This window comes from Rosa chinensis, chromosome 6, assembly GCF_002994745.2.
Source record: "Rosa chinensis cultivar Old Blush chromosome 6, RchiOBHm-V2, whole genome shotgun sequence".
Classification (NCBI taxonomy): domain Eukaryota; kingdom Viridiplantae; phylum Streptophyta; class Magnoliopsida; order Rosales; family Rosaceae; genus Rosa; species Rosa chinensis.
The window spans coordinates 64321145-64345312 of record NC_037093.1 but is presented as its reverse complement, the minus strand read 5'-3'; the positions used below and the strand labels follow the sequence as shown (position 1 = coordinate 64345312).

At 41.0% G+C, this 24168-nt stretch overlaps 1 protein-coding gene across 5 annotated transcripts; it reads left to right on the top strand.

Annotated features, from left to right (window-relative positions):
* The first annotated feature begins 218 nt into the window (after window positions 1–218).
* LOC112171765 (centrosome-associated protein CEP250-like) lies at window positions 219–18587 on the top strand. 5 transcript variants are annotated; one of them, XM_040507748.1, is made up of 9 exons: window positions 219–419; window positions 675–1125; window positions 1258–6770; window positions 7070–7937; window positions 8037–8719; window positions 8949–9090; window positions 9212–9293; window positions 9384–9502; window positions 18555–18587. In XM_040507748.1, exons 1-8 carry the CDS (start codon window positions 369–371, stop codon window positions 9484–9486), a joined length of 7893 nt encoding a protein of 2630 aa, XP_040363682.1. In that variant the 5' UTR covers window positions 219–368; the 3' UTR covers window positions 9487–9502; window positions 18555–18587. The 5 variants fall into 5 exon arrangements, with proteins under 5 accessions (XP_040363682.1, XP_040363683.1, XP_040363681.1 ...); XM_040507749.1 differs by lacking the exon at window positions 18555–18587 and adding an exon at window positions 17956–18432 and having other exon boundaries at window positions 675–1112; window positions 1269–6770; XM_040507747.1 differs by lacking the exon at window positions 18555–18587 and adding an exon at window positions 17955–18432 and having other exon boundaries at window positions 9384–9497.
* The last annotated feature ends 5581 nt before the right edge of the window (window positions 18588–24168 follow it).

The following is a 24168-nucleotide window of genomic DNA, read 5'->3' as shown; positions in this document are numbered from 1 at the left end:
GCATTTATACAATACTGATTTTTTTTTTTTGGTATCATTTGGGATGTACATTAAGAAATATATCTATGGAAAGGGATAATTAGGAAGACAGGGTAAAATTAGTTAGGGACCAAAGGTATCCGCTAATGATGGAGAGTCTCTCATTGCAAAGGGGAAGGTAATGTTGGGAGATATTTATGGATTGACCAGTGAAAAGAATCAAACTAATCTGTGATTTCTGTACACTTTTATGAATGAACAAAACGAGTATCTTGGCAATGTAATGGTGTTTGTGTTGAAGATGGAGAAGCAAAATTTAGTGGTGACTGAGACGTGACCGTAGTGATTTTTGGGGAGTCACAGTGGGGAGCAACAACGGAGTGGATTGGATGGAGAAGAAGAAGAGCCGTACCAATCTGCTCGCTGCTGGCCGTAAAAAGGTACATACACATTGCCTCATAGCACAGTAGCTTTCGTAATTCGGCTGCCTTAAGGGTTTAGTTTATTTGCCACACACCTAAACTGCAACTTGTCTAGGTTATTAGGTTTAGTTTAGATACATGTGTTTAAAATTTTAATTTCTGTAATGCCATGCATGTATCTTCTTTCATTTTGTTAACTGTTAAAGAAACGACTAGACAGAAAAAGATTAGCGACCTGATTTGAATATTTGATCCCTGTACATTTGTCATCAGCTTCAACAATTTCGTCAGAAGAAGGATAAAGGCAGTGGAAGCCATGGAAAATCCACGAAAAAGTCCGGAAAATCAGAGCAGCATGCAACTAAACCTACAGCATTGTCTCAGGTCCGTGACGGAGAGACTGAGTCTGCTGTAGGTTCTAATTCTGCAGACTCTGACACTAGTAAAATTCGGGTTAGTAAGCCTGATGCTGACTCTTCTGTTCAGAATGAAGGTGAGAGTACTAGGACTGCTGATGCTAAGGTGGCAAGAGACATTTCATTGGACATTTCATATACAGTGGATTCTGGAGGAGAAGCCAAGAATTCAAAGATGTCTAAACAGGTTGATGTATCAGCCCAACATGCTTCAGTCGATATTACAGAGGGGAAGGAGTCATTGCCTTCACGGGAAAATATTAAAACATCGTTAATACACAAGAGAGAAGATCAGGTAACATATGTAGGTTGTGCTCTTCTCTGTTGTTATTTAGTTTTCATTATACTTTCTTCTAAAAGTTAATCAGGGAAGTTAATTAGGATGATTAGATACATATAGGATTTGATGTATAATTAGAATCTCATTTGTTGTTGGGTAGGGGCAATGCAGGAAGCTAAGGGTTTGGATGCAAGGCAGTCTAGTCCTAGTCGTGAAGTAGAAGTGGAGCTTGAAGGAGATAGGCCTCCTGTGTCCAAGCTTGAAAGAAGTCTTGAGTCTTCCTCTAGTCCAGCTTCCTATGTAGATGAGCCAATTGGTGCAGTGGATGAAGCATCTGTGTCAGCTGGTGCAACCATGTTATCAGGCAGGGTAGGAAGAGTTCTGGCGGATACAGGATATCAGGCAGTAGGAGAGAATTGTCATCAAGAACATGTTATTGATGGTTGTGAAAGGGCTTTGGAAACGAATGTGATGAGTTCGGATAGAGGACCTGCATCACTTGTTGCGGATCCGAACTCAATCAGTCTCTCACAGCTCACAGAAGTTATTAAGAGGCTTAATGAAGAAGAGTTCCGTATTCTTCTTAAGTCCATTGAATCAGTTTCTAGTACATTGTTGGGGACCAGCAGTTTATTTGTAGGAGAACATGGCTTTGGAGAAATGTTTGAGCAACTTAAAGAAGAATTGGTTCTCACAAATTTCACCAAAGATGTCTTTCACTTGCAGATTGAACAGCAGTTTGAGATGCAACTAGAGTTTGATTGCCAGCATCATCGGTTGCTTGATGAAACATCTCTTCTTCGTGCTTCACTGAATGAAGTTCGTGAGAAGAACCAGTGTCTTGCTGAAGAGCTTGCACAGTGCAGGGGGGAACTCCAAGCTGTTGCTTGTGGGAAGGAGGAGCTCCAAAACAAATTTCATACTGCGAAGGTGGAGGGTGAAGAAGCTTCTTCTAGAACAATTGAGTTGCATAACAACCTGGAAAGGGCACAGCAGGATTTGTTCAGACTGTCAACAGAGTTAGCTGATTGTAAAGGTTTGGTGCAAGCTTTACAGGTGGAAAATGAGACCTTAAATGGGACTATACTGTCAGTGGATGAAGTTAAAAGTAAACATATGGAGCAAAATAATTTGTATCTTCTTGAGAAGGAGAAGCTTTCAACTGACCTGGTTGATCGTGAAAGTTTAGTGGCAACTCTACAGGGTCAAATATCAACCTTAAGCGGGAATTTGGATTCAGTAACACATGAGAGGGAGCATCTTTCTTGTGAAAATGAGAAACTTGCAACAGAACTGGCTGACAGTAAGAATATAGTATCAGCTTTGCAGGTAGAAAATGCCAGCTTGAATGGGAGTCTTGCTTTGGTTATGGAGGAGAAAAAGAAGCTTGAGGAGGAGAGGGAGTATTCTGCTCATGAGAATGAGAGACTTTCAGCCGAACTTGTTGTTCTTCAAGAACGGTTATCTGCAGAACGTGAAGAACAAGTAAGGTTTGAGGTTGACCTAAAAGAAACAACAAAATGCCTAGAACAGCTCACTGATGAAAAGATCTCTCTTACTAGCAATCTGGACATACTTAAAGCTAAGATGAGTGAGGTTGAAAAGAGTGGGTTTATAATACCAGCTCAAGTTGGGGAAGCTGGGAACCAAGTTGAACTTAGCAGGGGTCATGATCTTGCAGCTGAAGATGATAATTCTCAGCAAATTCACAGGAAGCAAGACAGTGACGCTTCCTTTGTGCTGGATAAATCTTTATCTGATGGCTGTGTAGGGGGCTCACCATTTGTGAATACTGAGCAGGAAGTCTTTGATGATTCCGATGGGTTTATCGCACTGAATGGACACTTGGACAAGGCAGATAAAATGTTGCATAAACTTGTACAGGAAGTTGAAAGCATCTGCTCTCATTCCACATTGCTAAGCAAGTCAGGTCACAAAGTTCCTGTAGCTCAGGTATCAAAACTGATTCAAGCATTCGAGTCGAAGGCTCATCAAGATGAGCCAGTAGATGGGGAAGCTCTAACCGATAATCAATCACCAGAGGATTCAGTTGTGTCGGTAAGAGAGCAAATCGGAAAACTGAGAGCATTATTTAAGCAGATGCTGATGGATACTGCAAATGCCAGTCTACTGCTGAAGGAGGAGCGAGATGGTAGGAAAAATGCTGATGCCACCTCTGAGGAATTGAAGGATCAGAATGGGGCCTTGGAAGAATATTGCAAGAAACTGGGAGCAACGAACATTGAGCTCAGGGTCCTATATGAAGCTTTAGAAGAACATAGGGGAATCATTGAATCTAGGAACTGTGACCTTTTCATTCTCTCCGAATCCTTACGACTACAAGTCACCAATCTTAAAGTAGAAAACGTGGAAGCTGACAGAAAGCTACATGTGTATGAATCAAGAACTAGTCAATTGCAGAGTCGGTTGCATGATCTACATCTAATTTCAAATGTTATGGTATCTCAAACCTCTGAGCAGTTGGAAAGTTTTCACAAGGAGCCTGCAGAGAAAGTTTTGATACTTGAGCGCCATTGGAATTCAACTATTGATCCGGTTCTTGAAGCAACTGACAAGCTTGATGAATCTCAAAACTCTCATGATTCTTTTGACAGTTCTGTTGCTTCTGTTTATGATGCCATCAGTTTTATTCAAGATCTGAAGGACAAACTTGAAAGTTCTCAAACAGAACATGAAGCAGTCTTTTCTTTATACAAAGAAGCGAATGAGAAATGCGATGATCTGCATGGAAAGAATCAAATGGCCAGTGACTTGTTGCAGAAGTTGTATGGCAACCTTTCTAAACTACTCACGGTTTTGCATGGGTCTACAAATGAAAGTGATATGTACTTAGAACCTGAGAAGCTTCCTGATCTTCTAGATTACAGTAATTATGGAACCATCATAGAACATGTGGAATCTTCTTTGAGGTGGAGTCTGCAACTTGAATCTGTTAACAAGAAACTAAATTCAGAGTTGATGGCTAGCGCTGAAGAAGTTGAGGAACTGAAACAAAGATGCCTTGGTTCTACTACTCTGCAAAAGTTAATAGAACATGTTGAAGGGGTGCTGAAAGTGGAACATGCTGAGTTTCAAGTGGATAAAACCCCTGCTTCACACCTTGAATCACTGGTGTCATGTCTTGTTCGAAAATGCGAGGAGGCTGATGTGCAGGTAGACTTATCTAAGGAAGAAGATTCTGGATCTAAGGTGGTGGAGCTGACTTCAATGCAGGAAGAAGTACAGCAGTTAAATGCCTTGTGTCTCAAGCATGAAAGTGAACTCATTGTTCTAAGGGAAAGTTTACATCAGGCAGAGGAAGCACTTCTTGTTGCTCGTTCTGAGATACAAGGGAAAGTAAATGAACTTGAACAGTCAGAGCAACGGGTGTCTTCCCTTAGAGAGAAGCTTACCATTGCTGTCACCAAGGGGAAAGGTTTGGTTGTGCAGCGAGATGGTCTGAAGCAGTCCCTTAACGAGAAATATGTTGAACTGGAAAGATTCTCACAGGAACTGCAAATGAAAGATGCAAGGCTTCTTGAGATTGAAGCAAAACTTGAGGCATTTTCAGAGTCAGGTGAACGAGTGGAAGCTCTGGAATCTGAGCTTTCATATATTCGCAATTCAGCTACTGCATTAAGAGAATCATTCCTTCTCAAAGATTCTGTCCTTCAGAGAATAGAAGAGATCTTGGAAGACCTTGATCTGCCAGAACATTTTTATTCAAGAGATATTATTGAGAAGATTGATTGGCTGGCCAGGACAGCTACTAGTAACACTTTGCATGTGACTGATTCAGATCAGAAGAGTTCTGCCGGTGGAGGTTCATACTCTGATGCTGGTTTTGTTGTTATGGATTCCTGGAAAGATGATGTACAGCCAAGTTCAGATTCAAGTGAAGATATCAAAAGAAAATATGATGAACTAAAGATTAGATTTTATGGGTTGACTGAACAGAATGAAATGTTGGAAAAATCCTTAATGGCAAGGAACAACATAGTAAAGAGATGGGAGGAACTTTTGGACAGGATCGACATGCCACCACATCTGCGATCTGTGGAGCCAAAGGATAGGATCGATTGGTTAAGCAAAGCACTTTTAGAAGCGCAGGAAGATAATATGTCTCTGCAGCAGAAGGTTGTTAACCTTGAAAACCACTGTGTATCACTCACTGCTGATTTGGAAGACTCGCAAAGGGGAGTGTCTGACCTTGAGGCAGACCTTCAAAGATTTATCCACAAGAGAGATTATCTTTCCGAAAGATTGGAGACTCTGGTCAATGATCAGGAGAAGCTTTCAACCAAGGCAGTTGAATTTGAGCTTGAGAATGAAAAGCTGCAGAAGGAAGTTACTGATTTGCAAGAAAATGTAGCCAAGATGCATGGAAATGAGAATCAAATTCTCAGCATAGAAGCCGACTTAAGAAGATTACAGAGTTTGGTTACTGATGCCTTGGAGGTCTCTGGATCAAAGTATAAGTATTCTGGTGGTAGTAGCATTGAGTGCTTGGAAGGGTTACTGAATAAGCTTTTAGAGAGTTATGCAACTCTTTACTCGGAAAAACCTGTGCATGGGGGTGCCGCTGAAGGTCTCCATACTGAATATGCTGATGCAACAGTTATTGGATCAAGAAGCCTAAATACACTTGGTTCCCAGGAATCAGATGTAGATGTTTTAAAGAAAGAGTTGGAGGAAGTTCAACATGAACTTTTGGGTGTGAAGGAGGAGAGGGATGGATATCTAGAGAAGCAACAGTCTATGGCTAGTGAATTTGAAGCATTACATAACAAAGTGAATGAGTTGCAAGGGCTGCTTAATCAAGAGGAGCAGAAGTTAGCTTCTGTTAGAGAGAAGTTAAATGTTGCAGTCAGAAAAGGGAAGTCATTGGTACAACAGCGTGACAGTCTGAAACAAAGTATTGATGAGGTCAATTCTGAGGTCGAACGTTTGAGATCAGAGATCAAGATGGGGCAAGTTAAAATTGCAGAGTATGAACAAAACTTCAGGGATTTGTCTACTTACCCTAGCAGGGTAGAAGCCTTAGAATCTGAGACATTGTTCTTGAGGAATTGTTTGAATGAAACTGAGCAGAATTTGCAGCACAAAGAAAATACTTTGAGCATGATTGTAAATATCTTAGACAAAATTGATGTAGGAGGCGATTTTAACTCTCGTGATCCAGTTGTGAAGTTAGAACAAATTGGGAAAATGTGCTTTGATTTGCGCGCTGATGTAGCTTCTTCTGAGCAAGAGGCTAGGAAATCCAAAAGAGCAGCAGAGCTACTCCTTGCAGAACTGAATGAGGTTCAAGAGAGGAATGATGGTCTCCAAGAAGAGCTTGCAAAATCTGCTGATGAAATTTCTGTACTCTCCAAGGAAAGGGATCTTGCTGAGGCTAGCAAACTTGAAGCTGTTTTAAGTCTTGAAAAGCTATCTACTGCTCACTCCGAGGAAAGAAAAGACCAATTTTCTGAATTTGCAGGACTGAAATCTGGTCTAGATCAACTCAGGAAGGGTTTCCATGATATTAGCAATTCATTAGCCGATATTTTTTACAACGACTTGGAATTTTTGAACAACCTGGAGGAGTGTCTCAAATTAAATAGTGCTAATGTGGTTGATGTGCACCCCTTCACTGCAGCTGGTGGATTTCTAACGAGCAAATCAGATAAGGTAATTTCACCATGCATATGCTGGTTTATTATTTCCCTAGTGTTTCACCTCTATTAGTTATGATAATCCTGTTTCTATGGTTCAAGGTTTTTTCTTCTTCATGACCTCCTTTGTGTTAGTTTATTGAGTGCTTTTTGTTTTCCTTTTTTTGCCACTTTCTCCGAGTTAATACATGTACAGACTAAAATCATATATTACTATAATCGCTAGTGAACAGTGATAATGATTTTAGTCTGTATTTGATCCGAAGCATTCTTCTCTTATATATAACATCTTCTAGTTTTGGGTTCTCTGTACAGGATAACTCTATTTCAATGAATTCTAGGTCAGACACCAATGCGCATGGACATTTTGGTGACAGTTTTGTCATTGAAACCTTTACATACACAACACATTATGTGCAAGAGCTCATGACGGAGATTGGTGTGCTTAAAGAAAAATTAGATGAACACTCAATGTCTTTGCATGAAAAATCTAGCAGTGTATCCAGATTGGTGGCAATTGTTTGTGGAGAGATAACTTCCAAAAACGAGTCATTTGAAGCCTTGAGGAGAGACTTTTTGCAGATGGAAATGGTCAAAAAGGAAAAGGACAAGGAACTTGTTGTCTTGCATAGAAATGCTGCTGTGCTTTTTGAAGCATGCACTAGTTCAGCTGTGAAAATAAATAGAAGAAAAGATGAATTGGTGGGAAATAGTTGGGCTGTTGGAGATCTGGGAATGACATCAAAACCAACAGAATTGCCCGCTTTCAGTGGAGAGGGTCAGCTTTACTCTGAGGAATCTGTTAGGTCTGTGGCAGACAGGCTTTTGTCGGCTGCTAGTGATTTTGCTACTCTGACAGCTGAAATAGTTGAAGGTAGCCAAAAGGAAATGAAGCTTACCATTTCAAATTTGCAGAAAGAGCTTCAGGAGAAGGACGTTCAAAAGGAGAGGATTTTCATGGAGCTTGTAAGTCAAATCAAGGAAGCTGAAGCTACTGCAAGCAGCTATTCAGTGGACCTTGAATCTTCAAAAACCTTGGTGCATGATTTGGAGAAACAGTTGGAAGCGATGAAAGGTGAACGTAACTTATTTGAGCAGCGAGTAAAGGAGCTAGAAGATGGCCCTGACGAGTTACAACAGAGGGTCAGAACACTAACTGATGTGCTTGCTGCCAAAGACCATGGTGAGTTTTTCATTTGCAGTTATCCAGTCCACACCTACACACACACACTATAAGTGGCTTTTTTAGATCCATAATTCTGGAAGTTATCTGTGATTGTAGAAATTGAGAAGCTAATGCAAGCACTTGATGAGGAGGAGGAACAGATGCAAGGTATCACCTTCAAGATCAAGGAACTGGAAAAGATTGTGGAACAAAAGAACCTAGATTTAGAGAACCTTGAAGCTTCTCGTGGGAAGGTTATGAAAAAGCTCTCCATCACTGTGTATAAGTTTGACGAGCTGCATCACCTGTCTGCAAGCCTCCTTGCGGAAGTTGAAAAATTGCAGTCACTATTGCAAGATCGGGATGCAGAGATTTCTTTCTTAAGACAGGAGGTCACTAGGTGCGCCAATGATGTTCTGGTTGCATCACAAGTCAGTAAGAAGGGAAATTCAGATGAGATCCACGAGTTATTAACATGGTTTGATATGAATATTGCTGCATTTGGGGTCCACAGTGAGTATCTTGAAAATAAGAACAACAGTGACGTCCCTGAACAAAAGGAAGTACTCAAGAAGACAGTTGATTCAATTTTATCAGAATTAGGGGATCTACGGGCTGCGGCTCAAAGCAAAGATATATTGTTGCAAGAAGAAAGGACTAAGGTAGAAGAATTAACACACAAGGGTCAGACTCTTGAGGAGTGTTTACGGGAGAAGGAATCACGATTAAATCTGCTTGAAGGTGTGGAAGACGGCCAAGCAACTAGCTCGACCTCAAAGATTCATGAAGTTGAGCCTGCGGTGAGATGTTTGATATTTTTAATGTTACATTACTTACATGCCTTTTTGCCTTTTTCATTTGTACTTCTTACGTGCAGAGAATTTAAGATGTTCTATAAACCTAGGAATACAAAATAGTTTTTGCTCGGAATATGTCTTGGAAGTGCCTTGGCGAAGGTGTTCTTGCTCTTGCGTAGTATCAAGAATATGTAAAGTCATTGAGGAATTTATTTGGTGGGTTTTTGTATAGATAAACAAATGGGAAGCATCTGGTTCCTCCATTGCATCTCAAGTCCGTAGTTTGCGCAAAGGCAACAGTGAGCAAGTTGCAATTGCCATAGATATGGATCCTGGGAGCACTAGCAAATTGGAAGATGAAGAAGATGATAAGGGTAATCCTATGGCTGTAGTTGCCGCCATCTTTTACCGTTCTTTTCCATAATACCACATGAGATAACTTACTGAAGGTGTTTCTAACGTGTATTGAGCTCTTCTCTGTTTATTCCTCTGCAGTTCATGGTTTCAAGTCACTCACTACATCAAGAATGGTTCCTAGATGTACAAGACCTATGAGTGACATGGTCGATGGCCTCTGGTAGGCATATGCAATTCTTTCTTAATAGTTTATGATTTAAACGTACCTGGACTTTGTGAATGAGCTAAATCATCTTGTACACACTGCCAGGGTTTCTTGTGATCGGACTCTAATGCGACAACCAATTTTGCGGCTTGGTATTATGTTCTATTGGGCCTTTTTGCATACGCTTCTTGCTAGTCTTGCAATTTGAAAAGCTGAATGCATGGGTAAGTTTGTAATAATTTTTTTTTTCTTTCTTTTATGTAGTTTATGTTTAAGTAAAAGAGAATTCGAGAGAGACTGAAAGGAATACAATTTTTTGAGAATAGAAGCCCTTTATATAGAGATTACAAAGTACATGTTCTAATGTTACAAGGAAAACTTAATCCAAGTAGAACTAGGAACTCTAAAACCTTCTCTCCTATTACTACTCCTAGTTTGATTAGGCACACTAAATCGATTTTCCTTCAACACTTCCCCTTGTGCCGCTCAAACTTGGTGGTGACGCTTCATCCGTTGCCTCGTTAAAAACCTTGCTCGAGTGAAAAACCCTGTGGGACAAAAACTACTTCTAGGAGGAGAAAAAAAGTGCAACATGTCATTCATTCTTCGAGATTGAACATGTAGACATCATAACTTCCCCTGATGTCGATATCTCCTCCTGATTGCTACAATCGTGGGAGTTCGATAACTTTCTCAATCCGATGCTCTTCACATGTTTCTTGAATGTGGATTTAGGTAACGACTTAGTGAATAAGTCCGCTACATTATCCTCAGATCAGATTTGGTTCACTTCAATATTTAGAAGTGCCTGTTGTTGTTGATTATAAAAGAACTTAGGTGATATATGCTTGGTGTTGTCGCCCTTGATGAAACCTAACTTCATTTGCTCAATACAAGTTGCATTATCTTCATAAATGCATGTAGGTTCATCTGTGGTAGACTTCAAACCACAAGTTCCTCGAATGTGTCAGACTACAGATCTTAGCCATATGCATTCACGCACGGCTTCATGTAGAGTAATAATCTCTGCGTGATTTGAGGAAGTAGCAACACGAGTCTGTTTTGTAGACCTCCAAGATATTGCGATGCTTCCCATGGTAAAGACATAACTATTGAGTTTCTGTGTCTGTGGGTTATGGCTAGTGAAGGAAAATGCTTCAAAGGCACGTATGAATTTACGCTTTCCTTTAGACTTTATTTGCCCCACAACAAGTGTGCAAAGGGGTTTGATCAAATAAGCCTTTAGGATACAATGAAGCCTAGCAGTCTTGCTATTGTTGATCGACATCTTGCACTTACGAAGATCAACCAAACACTTAATTGAAAGTTACAAGAGGCTCAAGGTTTTTGGAACTAAAACTGCAGTTTATAGTTTCCAGATTTGTTATGTAAAGCAGGGAAGTAATTGATTGGAGGAACTGAAAGAATAAAGCAGAGCGTATCTCAAGATATATGAATTAAGTTATCTTTTTAATCTACAGGTATCACCCCTTTATATAGGGATGTATATGCCTCTTCAATTAATTGGGATAACCCTTCCGTAAGGGTGGCAACCTTTCATTTATGAAAGATAATGATTAAAGCATGTAATTAATATCCCAAGAAGTCACCAATAGAAGTTAACAAGTTAACAACGTTTGCTTAATTTAAACAACAGATTGGTGCTTGTGAAGCAACACGATGCTTCACCAATATAACTGTCCAGCTGCTTCCTATATCTGAGATCCTTTTTGAAATTTGAATTGTGGTGATCAGTCACAATTCAATTTATCTTCTTTATAATTTGAAAATTTTTCCAACAATAACCCGTTTGGGAGCGACCTTTGTGAGGGTCAGAGAGGTACTCTGCATCAACAAAACCTATCAAAACATCATTGTCGTTTTGATGGAGGGGAATAGGGAGACATCGGCCCCCATGGACGGAGTCGACGCCAGCAACATGGCCTCCGACCAACTCTTGGACGATGGCTTTTTGCCTTTTCAGGTCTGATCCCAAATTTCCGTCATTCCTTTTCTCTCTGTAGGGATAGAATAGGCCTATATCAATCGTACCTCTTAGGTATCGAAAGATTGTCTTTACACAAATCCAATGACGGCGTGTTGGCGCAGAGCTATGTCGAGCTAACAAGTTCACTGCGAAGGAGATGTCCGGTCTTGTGCATTGAGCTAAGTACAATAATGAGCCTATTGCACTTAAATAGGGCAATTCAGCCTCTAATGATTCTTCGTCCTTCATCCTTTGGGCGAAACGGATCTTTTCTGGGCTCAACACTACAGCCGATCATGGGAGTACTACAGGCTTTGCTTTATCTTCATTAAAGCGCCTTAGGATTTTCTGAGTATATGCAGACTGAAGGATCAAAATCTCATCACTACGGTGCTCGAGTTCTAAACCGAGACAAAACCGTATTTCCCCAAGATCTTTCATCTCAAATTCGGATTTCAAGTATTTAGCAGTTTCCTTTAACTCATCTAGAGTTCCAATTAGGTTCATGTCATCGACATAAACTGCTACGATTGCAAATCCGGAACTTGTTCTTTTAATGAACACGCATGGACATATTTCATTGTTAATATATCCTTTCCCAATCAAGTAGTCACTTAGACAGTTATACCACATCCTTTCGGATTGTTTTAATCCATATAGTGAGCGTTTTAATCTTATTGAAAACGCGCTCTGTGGTTTAAAGCCACTTGATTTGGGTAATTGAAGTCCATCTGGAACCTTTATATATATCTCTGAATCTAGATCCCCATAGAGATATGCTGTAACCACATCCATAAGCTGCATGTCAAGTTTTCCGGAAACTACCAAACTGATAAGGTAGCGGAACGTTATAACGTCCATTACGGGAGAATATGTCTCCTCGTAATCGATTCCAGGGCGTTGTGAGAAACTTTGTGCCACGAGGCGGGCTTTATATCTAACCACCTCATTTTTCTCATTACGCTTTCTAACAAAGACCCATTTATGGCCAACAGGTTTTACATCTGGGGGTGTCTGCCAGAGCCGTCTCAAACTTTTCGGAGGCCCTGTGCGAAAGTTTAAATGCGGCCCTCCAAGTTTTAGACTTATATGAAATTTATACTTGAATAAACTCAAAATGTAAAATCAAATAACCAACCATGTATCATCAATATCATTAGATGAGCCTACAAAAGAGGCTAAATATTCAATACAAACATAAAGTTTGTAGCAAAAAATAATTACAAAAAATGCTTGATCTAAAATCCTCAAAATAACACATTCTAGCAGTGTTGATTGATATTCATTTGAAAGTCCATCTCCTTGCCTTCTTACCTGCAAACTGATCAATTAGCTTATCACAATTGATTTTTCCAAGATATTCGTTCTCAATCGAAATCAAAGCAATAGAAGAAACAAACATTCAATAGAAGAAACCCCAAAGCTGACCTCCATAATAAACCCTGCAAATTGTGGCAATAAATCATCATTACTCAAAAACCCATAAACAAAAAGAGGAGGATAAGGTTTGGTTGTGTGGAGTGTGGACGGTGTGGTGCACTGGTGCCTAATTGGCTAATTTCATATTATCTTCAATTTTCAATATTTATTTATTTAAAAATAAAACCATTAAAACAGAAAATGGGCCCTCTACCTCTCAAAATGTGTGGAGTCGTGAACGTAGCTGTTGCAGCAAAAGGGATTCTGGGCCCTATTTTATATTTTTTTTTACAGTTTTTAATATATATTAATATATACATAAAACTATAAAAATAAAAAAAATTGGGGCCCTCTCAATTAGGGGCCCTGTGCTGTCGCTCTCATTGCACACCTTGAGAGCCGGCCCTGGTGTCTGCGTTATAGGCCCAAATACCTGTCTCTTTGTTAATGAATTAAATTCAGCCTGGATCGCATCTTTCCATTTAGGCCAATCCGCTTTTCGTTAACATTCTTCGACAGAGCGAGGTTCGATATCATCATATTCTATAATTCCTTTTGCAACATGATATGCAAATGCATCATCAATAGCCATATAATTTCTATCCATCATCTCATGTACACTAGTGTAATTCATGGAGATCTCTCTATTCTCTGGAGTTTGTTCTGACATTGGAGCGTCCCCCAATGATATCTCTTGAACATAACCATAATCCGGAATATTCTTATGATATGAATTATTTATATCGATGATTAATGGATTATTTTGTGCCAAACTAGCTTTCTTTCTTAGGCGAGAATCCATCGAACCTATGGGCCTCCCGAGCTTCCTGGCAGGACCCATGGGCCTATCCACAACGTCACCAAGGGTGGGGACGTTGGCGCCATGCTCAGGTATCCTTGAGATGGCGTCATGTCTTCTAATTTTAGGGACATCAATCCTTGCAGGCACGTTTGCAGCAGGTATATGTGATCTCGTCACTTTAGTGATATCAGAAAACGCATCAGGCATCGATTCTGCTACGTTCTGAAGATCGAGAATTCTACGCACTTCAATTTCAGACTGTGCGATTCGGGGATCAAGGTGAGATAGAGTGGGGACAGACCACGACAATTCCTGTCATTCCTGTTGAACATTGATGTTCTTATCTCCCCCTAACGATGGGAAGACTGTCTCATCGAAGTGACAATCCGCAAATCTAGCGATAAAGAGATCGCCTGTCAAGGGTTCTAAGTAGCGGACAATCATTGTAGAGTCATATCCAACATAAATGCCTAATCGTCCTTGAGGACCCATTTTGGTGTGCTGTGGTGGCGCAATTGGCACATAAACTGCACACCCAAATATGCGTAAGTGTGAGACATTAGGCTCATACCCAGTCACCATTTGGGATGCAGAAAAGGGTTGATTGGCAATAGGCCTCAGACGAATGAGCACAGCTGCATGCAATATTGCATAGCCCCAAGCAGAGATAGGGTGATTGGTGCGCATTACCAATGCCCTAGCGACCATTTGTAGTCGTTTAATGGCGGCTTCTGCGAGACCATTTTGGGTGTGAATATGAGGAACTGGATGTTCAACTTCAATCTTAATGGACATGCAATAATCATCAAAAATTTTTGATGTAAACTCTCCAGCATTGTCTAATCTTATAGACTTAATAGGATGATCAGGGTGGTGAGCCCTTAACTTAATAATTTGTGCTAGGAGTTTAGCAAATGCAGCGTTCCTTGTGGACAATAGCATGACATGTGACCAGCGTGTCGATGCATCAACCAACACCATAAAATATCGAAATGGGCCTCATGGTGCTTGAATAGGTCCACAAATATTACCTTGGATTCTTTGTAAGAATAATATATTTTCTTTAGTGTCCTTTGCATAGGATGATCTCGATCCTAATTTTGCTAAAGAGCAGGCTTTGCAGAACGAATGATGGGCTTTAGAAACAACCAATGAGGATTTTGGTTGAGCCACGAAGTCACAATTGACTTTAGAAGCAAAATTTGGAGTAGAAAGAGCATTGGTGGCGTCAATGCCACCCTGAGGCCGCAGGGGGATGGCGGCGCCTGCCAAGGATGGCCGGTTTTAGACTTTTAGGGGTGAACGGCGCCGTGAGGCGCAGGGGCTCTTTTGGGGTCCAAAATCTTATTTTTACTTATTTTCGTTCGGAAAAATGGATGTCCGTGTGAAGTCTTTAATATACGGATCATCATATCACGACCTGGATGTCCCAAACGGTCATGCCAAAGCCTATTTGTGTCAGAATCTCATAAGTCATCTCTCATGACATGGTTGGATTCAATAATTCAAATAGTGGTTGCATACAACCCACTAGAGCGACACATAAGTTTCTCTAATACTCGTTTATGTCCGTAGTCATTAGAGGTGATGCAAAGGAGCTCTTGTCCATTCTCACAATATGTTTCCACATGAAAACCATTGTCTCTTATATCTTTAAAACTCAATAGGGTTCTTCCAACCCTAGGAGCATATAGAGCTTCGGTGACATTAATACTTGTGCCATTTGGCAACATAAATTGAGTTGGTCCTCGACCATGAATCAATTGTGATGGTCCAGCCATCGTAGTCACTGAAGATCGACTAGGCGTCATCCATAGGAAAATTTGCCTATGTCGCAATATAGTATGTGTAGTGCCACTATCAACAATGCATTCCAACTCTCCAGGAAACATACTGCAAAAACAATAAAGTTCGGAATTAAAACATATCCATGATATCGAATAAAATAAATCGATACTTTATTAATAATAGCCAATGATTACATCAAAGTTTCCATAGCCTAATCCAAAATAAAAATCAAATGTAGACAAATCGTAGTCATTTTATCCGTTTGGTAACTCCAATCAAATATGACTAGGGAAGTAGAGAGAGATGTCGGTGGAGCGAGGCTCTCTTAAGTACCACTAATCTCAATTACTTTCCTAGACATCATACTTTATTGGATGTGCCACATAAGAAAGAGTTAATACAAAAATGTCATTTATTGACTAAGGCATATTGCCATTACATAATTCTTGGGTAAAAATAAAGGACTATACTAATCAAAATCTACAGCATCATTGTGCAATTCCTTGTTAGATTTGAAGTCCGCTATGGTGAGATTGACGTTGGCATCATCACCATCTTCTTCTTCTTCGGCAAGATAGGCTTCATGCTCTCTAAAGTCTCTATATGCCTTGTAATGTGCAGCTAATTGTTTGCTTGCATTGCATTGCTTGAACCAATGCTCACTTAATCCACACTGATGACACATGTCATTGTGATTTCCTCCCCTTAATTGAGGTGTATTGTTTTCACTTGGGTGGCGTCCCCTAGAGGAGTTGGCGCCATTCCCACGGCCTTGGGCGGCTCCTCCACGTCCTGGAGCCCCACGGCCTCCTTTCCCACTTTGCCATGTGTTGCCACGTGTTCGTCCTTCATTCTGACGATTACCTTCCTTTGTAGGGCGGTTATATGGACCAAAACGTCCGTTGTGTCCCTTATTTTTAGGGTTCCGCTCCTTGCGCCCTCCTTTGGTTGCATTATTATAATTCACCTCATGAACGCTCTTAGTTCCGATAGGACTTGAATTATAATTCCTCACGAGGATATTATCATGTTTTTCAGCTACAGACATCACATTAATTAGCTGATGAAACCTCGTGATCCATCCAGTATTGTATTCAGTTCGATATTGCTTTGATAGCAAAATTGCTGAGACGGGGAAGGTGGAGAGAGTTTTCTCAATTAGCTCTTGCTCTGTGACTGGTTGTCCATAAAACCTCAAGATTGTTTTGAGGCGTAGAACTTCTGAATTATATTCAGCTATAGACTTGAAGTCGGCGAATCGTAGATTGCCCCATTGAACTTTCAAGTCGCGGAGGAAGGTATCCTTGACATTACCAAATCGCTCTTCTAGCGCAACCCATAATTCTCTAGCATCCTTGATTGCCATGTACTCCAATTGGAGTGATTTATCCATGTGGCATCTCATCAATATGAGAGTGGTGGCATTATTTGTAGTCGTACGCTCAAAAATAAGCGCAGGGTTTGGTGCCTAAATTACGGGTAGGATCCCTTTTGAAGTGAGGTGGTCCTCAACATCTGTGACCCAACTATGATATTCTGAGCCAGTTGCGTCAAGTATAGGAAAGTCAAGCTTCGGCTTTGACATCCTGAAAATAAGAAGAAGAAATATATTAGTTTCGGAGTTAAAAACTTCCACGACAACTAAATAATAAGATTTCCGAGCTATGCTACCAAGAAATCAATTTCCAAGAATAATTGGATTAGACCGAAACAATGATGTTTATTTGGTCATAAATCGATGCTTGCAGACTCTCTTAGTCCGAAGTTTTACGAACGCTTTTAGTTCGTTAATAGCGTGAATCCCCATGATTCCACTTTTCAAGAATCGAACCCACGTTATAAGAAAGGTAAGATGTAGAAGAAGGGAGATTGCAAGTCCCCGAAGAAAAAGAAGGAGAAATTAAATTTCGAAAGCGGGAACTTTAATTATAAATACTTACTTGTTTGTTTGGAGCTTGAAAACTTTGAAATCTTGTACTTGGAAGCGATGTACCTTGGTTGGCTTGGTGATGCTAGGCTTGTGTGATGATATGCTGCTGGTATATGTGGATGGCAGCAAGTAGTAGCTGCCGAAGATGATAGCTGAAGATGGAGGCCGAGAGTAGCAGCTTGGTGCGCGGTGATGGACGTCCGAAGGCTAGCAGGGCTAGCTGGGTTGCGGCAAGGCTGCAGGGGCAGCAGCGCAGCGGTGCAGGGCTGCAGGTGCACTGGCGAGCAGCCCCGCAGGGGCGCGTAGCCGCTGTAGTGGCAGGTGCGCAGGTAAGGCTAGCGTGGGCTAGGAGCTGCGGTGATGAAGAAGATTTTCGGGTTTTTGGTTTGTGGTTAGAATTCGTGCTGATAACCTATTTAAGTAAAAGAGAATTCGAGAGAAATTGAAAGGAGAATTGTATTTCATTATTAAGAATAGGAGCCCTATATATAGGGATTACAAAGTACATGTTCTAATGTTACAAGGAAAACTTAATCCAAGTAGAACTAGGAACTCTAGAACCTTCTCTCCTATTACTACTCCTAGTTTGATTAGGCACACTAAATCGATTTTCCTTCAACACTTTAGGAATAGGTTTTTTTTTTTGGTACGTTTTATCTAATATTGCTCAAGCTCAACTGATCCCGGAAATTAAATTTTTATCATATTTCTTATGTTCAATACTTATTTGTTGCATTTTCTTGGGTTGCAGGTTCACATTTGGTTTTAGGGCGAGATGGACTTGGGGTCCCGATTATGTTATTAGTGGGTATTAAGTGGAGCTTAATCTGCTTTGTTTTTGTCCTTCCTATAGATGCGGTTAGAGAGTGATTTATTATTTCTCAACCAGGCAACCCAGATTCCCATATTTTTATCTGAAGGAGTCCTAGAAGCTTGGTTGCTTCTAATAAGGAAAAGAGATTCATGATAGGGCAACATATATTTAGGTTGTACATCATAGCTGTTCTCTACAAATTTAGAGAGAATTTAGTAGTAAAACAAGCTTCGGTGCAGCGATTTGTATGGTTATTGCTTGTGTAAAAGCTGTTGAAGGAAATTGGCTTATGTGTGCCTATTCAAACTAGGATTAGTTTCATGGTTGAAATAGGAGAGAAGATTCTAGAATTCCTAGTTCTACTCGGATTAGTTTTCTTTGTAATATTAAAACATGTACTTTGTAATCCCTATATATAGAGCTCCTATTCTCAATAATGAACACACAATTCTCTCATCAATCTCTCTGCAATTCTATTATTCTTAAACACGTTATCAGCACGAGCCCTAACCTTGAGATCAAATATCCAAAACCAGAAAATTTTTCAACATCACCTTTTCCACCGTTGCACCTAGCCCGTGCTAGACTTGCCGCTGCTGCCCGCCTGTGCACCCCTGCACTGCACGCTGCCCCTGCAGCCCTTGCGCACCCGTGTGCTGCCTACTGCCCCTACAAAATCGCCGCACGCCTGCTGCCCCTGCAGCACAGCAGGACACTCATTCCTGTGCAGATCAGCCTTCTTTCAAGCCCCAAAACGTCTTTATCGGGACCTCAGATCAAAATCCTTCCTTCATAAAAGTTGTTTGTCTCTGTCTCTTCTATTTGACCTCAGAATTTCAGCTTTATCGGAGTTGTTTTGAGACCTATACACCAATCGAAGTGAAAGCTGTTCAGAGGAAAATCTGCTCTGAATTTCAACAAAAAAATCCTTGAAAACCGCCGCTGCCACCTTCAAGCATCACTACAGAAGCTCCTAGCCCACGCTAGCCTCATCTGCGTGCCTGCCCCTGCAGTGCCTACGCGCCCCTGCACACGCATCCATCGGCCAGCTCCTCGGCTTACCTCGGTCAGACCTGTATCGGCCACACAGCAAGGATTGAAAGATAGTTTGTAATCCCCGACCCAGGATCGATAGCACGCCTGCAATCCTACACGCTTGCATCAAATATACCTGCTATAAACGTGCCTGCAGGGATTGATGTCCCTAAAATTAGAGGACATAACGCCATCTCAAGGGCAACTGAGCATGGCATCAACGTCCGCTCTCATAGTGATGGTGACATTGTGGCTAGGCCCACGGCTCCCGCCAGGAAGCGCGGGAGGCCCATAGGTTCGATGGATTCTCACCCAAGAAAGAAAGCGAGTTTGGCACAAAATAATCCATTAATCATCGACGTAAATAATCCATCTCATGAGAATATTCCGGATTATGGTTATGTCCAAGAGACATAATTGGGGGACGCTCCAATGCCAGAACCAATTCCAGAGAATAGAGAGATCTCCATGAATTACATTAGTGTACATGAGATGATGGGTAGAAATTCTATGGCTATCGATGATGCATTCGCATATCATGTTGCAAAAGGAATTATAGAATATGATGATATCGAACCTCGCTCTGTCGAAGAATGTCAACGAAGAGCGGATTGGCCTAAATGGAAAGATGCGATCCAGGTTAAATTAGATTCGCTAGCAAAGAGACAGGTATTTGGGCCTCTAACGCAGACATCCCCAGATGTAAAGCCTGTTGGCCATAAATGGATCTTTGTTAGAAAGCGTAATGAGAAAAATGAGGTGGTTAGATATAAAGCTCGCCTCGTGGCGCAAGGTTTCTCACAACGCCCTGGAATTGACTACGAGGAGACGTATTCTCCCGTAATGGATGTTATAACGTTCCGCTATCTTGTCAGTTTAGTAGTTTCCAAAAACTTGATATGCAGCTTATGGATGTGGTTACAGCATATCTTTATGGGGATCTAGATTCATAGATAGATAGATAGATAGATAGATAGATAGATAGCTATATATATATATATATATGAAGGTTCCAGATGGACTACAATTAACCAAATCAAGTGGCTCTAAACCACGGAGCGTGTTTTCAATAAAATTAAAACGCTCACTATATGGATTAAAATAATCCAGACAGATGTGGTATAACCGTCTAAGTGACTACTTGATTGGGAAGGGATATATTAACAATGAAATATGCCCATGCGTGTTCATTAAAAGAACAAGTTCCGGATTTGCAATCGTAGCTGTTTATGTTGATGACATGAACCTAATTGGAACTCTAGATGAGTTGAAGGAAACTGCTAAATATTTGAAATCCGAATTTGAGATGAAAGATCTTGGGAAAACATGGTTTTGTCTCGGTTTAGAACTTAAGCACCGTAGTGATGGGATTTTGATCCATCAGTCTGCATATACTCAGAAAATTCTAAGGCACTTTAAAGCAAAACCTGTGAATACTCCCATGATTGGTCGTAGTCTTGAGCCCGGAAAAGATCCGTTTTGTCCAAAGGATGAGGACGAAGAGTCATTAGAGGCCGAAGTGCCCTATTTAAGTGCAATAGGCGCATTATTGTACTTAGCTCAATGCACAAGACCGGATATCTCATTCGCAGTGAACTTGTTAGCTCAATATAGCTCTGCGCCAACACGCCGCCATTGGATTGGTGCAAAGACAATCTTTCGATACTTAAGAGGTACGATTGGTATGGGCCTATTCTATCCCTACAGAGAGAAAAGGAATGACGGAAATTTGGGATCGGACCCCAAGAGGCAAAAAGCCACCGTCCAAGAATTGGCCGCCGGCCATGTTGCCACCGCCGACACCGCCACCGTCCATGGTGGCCGGCGTTTTCCTACTCCCCTCCATCAAAACAGCAACCATATGTTGATGAGTTTTGCTGATGCAGGGTATCTCTCTGACCCTCACAAAGGTCGCTCCCAAACGGGTTATGTCTTTACCATAGGAAGCACCGCGATATCTTGAAGGTCTATAAAACAGACTCTTGTTGCTACTTCCTCGAATCATACATAGATTATTGCTCTACATGAAGCTGTACGTGAATGCGTATGGCTAAGCTCTGTAATTAGACATATTCAAGGAAGTTGTGGTTTGAAGTCTACCACGAATGAACCTACATGCATTTATGAGGATAATGCAGCTTGTATTGAGCAAATGAAGTTAGGTTTCATCAAGGGCGACAACATCAAGCATATATCGCCTAAGTTTTTTTACAATCAGCAACAATAATCACTTCTAAAGATTGAAGTAATTCAAATCTGATCAGAGGATAATGTAGCGGACTTATTCACTAAGTCGTTACTTAAATCCACATTTGAGAAACATGTGAAGAGCATCAGATTGAGAAAGTTATTCGAACTCTCATGATTGTAGCAATCAGGGGGAGATATCGACATCAGGGGGAGTTATGATGTCTACATGTTCGATCTCCAAGAGTGAAGGACGTGTTGTACTCTTTTTCTCCTCCTTGAGCTTGTTTTTATCCCACAGGGTTTTTCACTCGAGCAAGTTTTTTAACGAGGCAACGGATGAAGCGTCACCACTGAGTTTGAGCGGCACAAGGGGGAGTGTTGAAGGAAATTGGCTTATGTGTGCATATTCAAACTAGGATTAGTTTCATGGTTGTAATAGGAGAGAAGGTTCTAGAATTCCTAGTTCTACTCGGATTAGTTTTCCTTGTAACATTAGAACATGTACTTTGTAATCCCTATATATAGGGCTCCTATTCTCAATAATGAACACACAATTCTCTCATCAATCTCTCTACAATTCTATTATTCTTAAACAGGCATGTGTTAATGCTTTGACACAGTTCTTCAAGAGGTATAGAATTGAATCGATTGGTACTGTTTTTTTTTTGTTTGAAAGGGGGTTAAGAGCCCCATCAGATGTTATTATTGATGGAATTATTATACCGCGAGGGGGACGTGGCGCCTAAACCTCGAGTATGATTACATGCATCTGCAAAAGAGAACGTCCTCAATAATAGAGGGAGTCTCCTCAATCCAAACATCATCAAAATAAGATAAACTAGCAAGGTGTGCTAAACGGTGAGCAACAATATTTGCTTCATGTACAATATGTCGAACCTGTATAAAGTTAAAGGCACTCATGTACTCTTTGCAATCATCCACAATTCGACCTATCACTGAGTAGTCCTCATTAAGATTGGCTAGCTAGGGTAGTAATCAACATAGCGCAATCGGTTTCCACCTGAACCTCTGACCACCCTTCATGTATAGCTAAAAGGAGCCCAGCACGTATAGCCTTGGCTTCGACTTGAAGCGCAGAAGCAGCGAAAGGTAGGGGTCTTGCCAAAGCAGCCCTGCAAGACCCAACACTATCTCTCACTACTACACCCAACCCACTCTGTCCAGTCTCACAATTATATGCACCGTCCACGTTGACCTTCAATCTTTCACTTGGTGGACTCAACCACCTAACATTTGTCCTCTTGCTTCCCTTATACTTAATGGGGTAAAACTTATGGAATTCTTCCAAATAATGGGCTGCTCCTGCAGCCATATTCAAAGGGTTATAAAACCCACCCTTCCATGCAATGTTATTCCTCTCTAACCATATCACCCATAAGCACGTAAAGAATTTATCAATCTGTGCCTTCGTGCATGAATCAATCACATCTCTAGTCCAAAGCTGTACCCATGTTCCAGGCTGCGAACTTGGTCGAAAGACAACATTACTCCAAAGCTACACAATTCTTGAATACATGCACATCCGTTGCCACTTCCAAATTACAGAAAAGACAACATGGATTATCAATACGTACCTTCTTATGCAAAGCATCATTTGTAGGCAAAATACCTCTCAACAATCTCCATATAAATGTCTTCACTTTGGGCGGAATCCGTGCTCCCCACACAACCCTCCATACGCTATTGGCCTCACTCCCCGCTTCGGCTGAAGACGAAGCAGAACTTGTATGTGTCACCAGCGTACGTGCTACATAGTACCCATTCTTAACATTAAACACACGTTCCCTTCTTGTCATAGTGCCAGACCATTCTATCCCCAGCCGGTCTCAGACTCAAAGGGATACCTAGGATTATATCCTTCTCTGTCTTCGTAAATAGGTCTTCAATAATAGGATGAATCCATTCTTTCTGTACCGGATCAATGAGGTCACCCACCTTCCAATCTTCTATACCAGCCACTGGTATAGAAAAGGGTCTAAAATTGAATGGCAATGGCAGCCAAGGATCTTCCCACACCGACACATTATTACGATCCCCTATTTGGAACCTCAACCCTCTAGCCAAAACTTCTCTTCCAACCAAGATACTACGCCATGTAAACGACATATCTTGCCCAACCTCCGCGTGTAGAAAATCTGAACCTGGGAAATATTTAGCTTTGAAAAAACGAGACACAAGTGATTCCGGGTTATTGATGAGCCGCCAACCTTGTTTCGCAAGTAACGAGAGGTTGAATGACATCAAATTCTGAAACCCCATAACCCCCCTACTTTTTGGAACACACAACCTCTCCCACGACATCCAGTGTATCTTTTTCTCCTCCCCTTTCGAGCCCCACCAAAACCTAGCCATAAGCTGGTGGATATCAAGACAAATTTGCATGGGCAATTGGAAGCTACCCATCACGTAAGTAGGTATAGATTGGATCACTGCTTTTAGTAACACCTCTTTCTCCGCTTGACTTGGTGTTTTCTCCCTCCAACCTTGCAGCTTCTTTTTAACTTTCTCAACTATAAAACTAAATGCCTCTACCTTAGAGTAGCTCACATCCATAGGTAGTCCAAGATAGGTGTCATGTTTCTCAACTCTTTTGACACCAATTAAAGGTACGGTTTTGTTGATGATAATTTTGAATCATTGGTTTTTGTCATTGTCTCATTGAAGGGAAGGGAGTGCCAGTCAATTGAGCAAACGAAAGTATTGCTACTACACAGTAAAATAGCAGATGGCTTTGATAAGAAATCAATGCCCATAGAAACAGAAAGGGGACGATCTTGGGAAGTTCACAGTAAATTCACAGATGGCGGAGCGTCTTATCGTCTTCATTCTCTTAATTAATCATTGATTTAGCTTCTTCTTCTTTTTTTTCAGGGGAAAGGAAAATATATTTCTGTGATAAAAAAC

What these genes read in the sequence shown, in the direction of transcription:
- LOC112171765 (XM_040507748.1), top strand. Translation starts at nt 369, where the DNA reads ATGGAGAAGAAGAAGAGCCGTACCAATCTGCTCGCTGCTGGCCGTAAA. An exon ending in TCGCTGCTGGCCGTAAAAAG is followed by an intron (nt 420 to 674) that starts GTACATACACAT and finishes ATTTGTCATCAG; the next exon opens with CTTCAACAATTTCGTCAGAA. An exon ending in TAACGAGCAAATCAGATAAG is followed by an intron (nt 6,771 to 7,069) that starts GTAATTTCACCA and finishes TTCTCTGTACAG; the next exon opens with GATAACTCTATTTCAATGAA.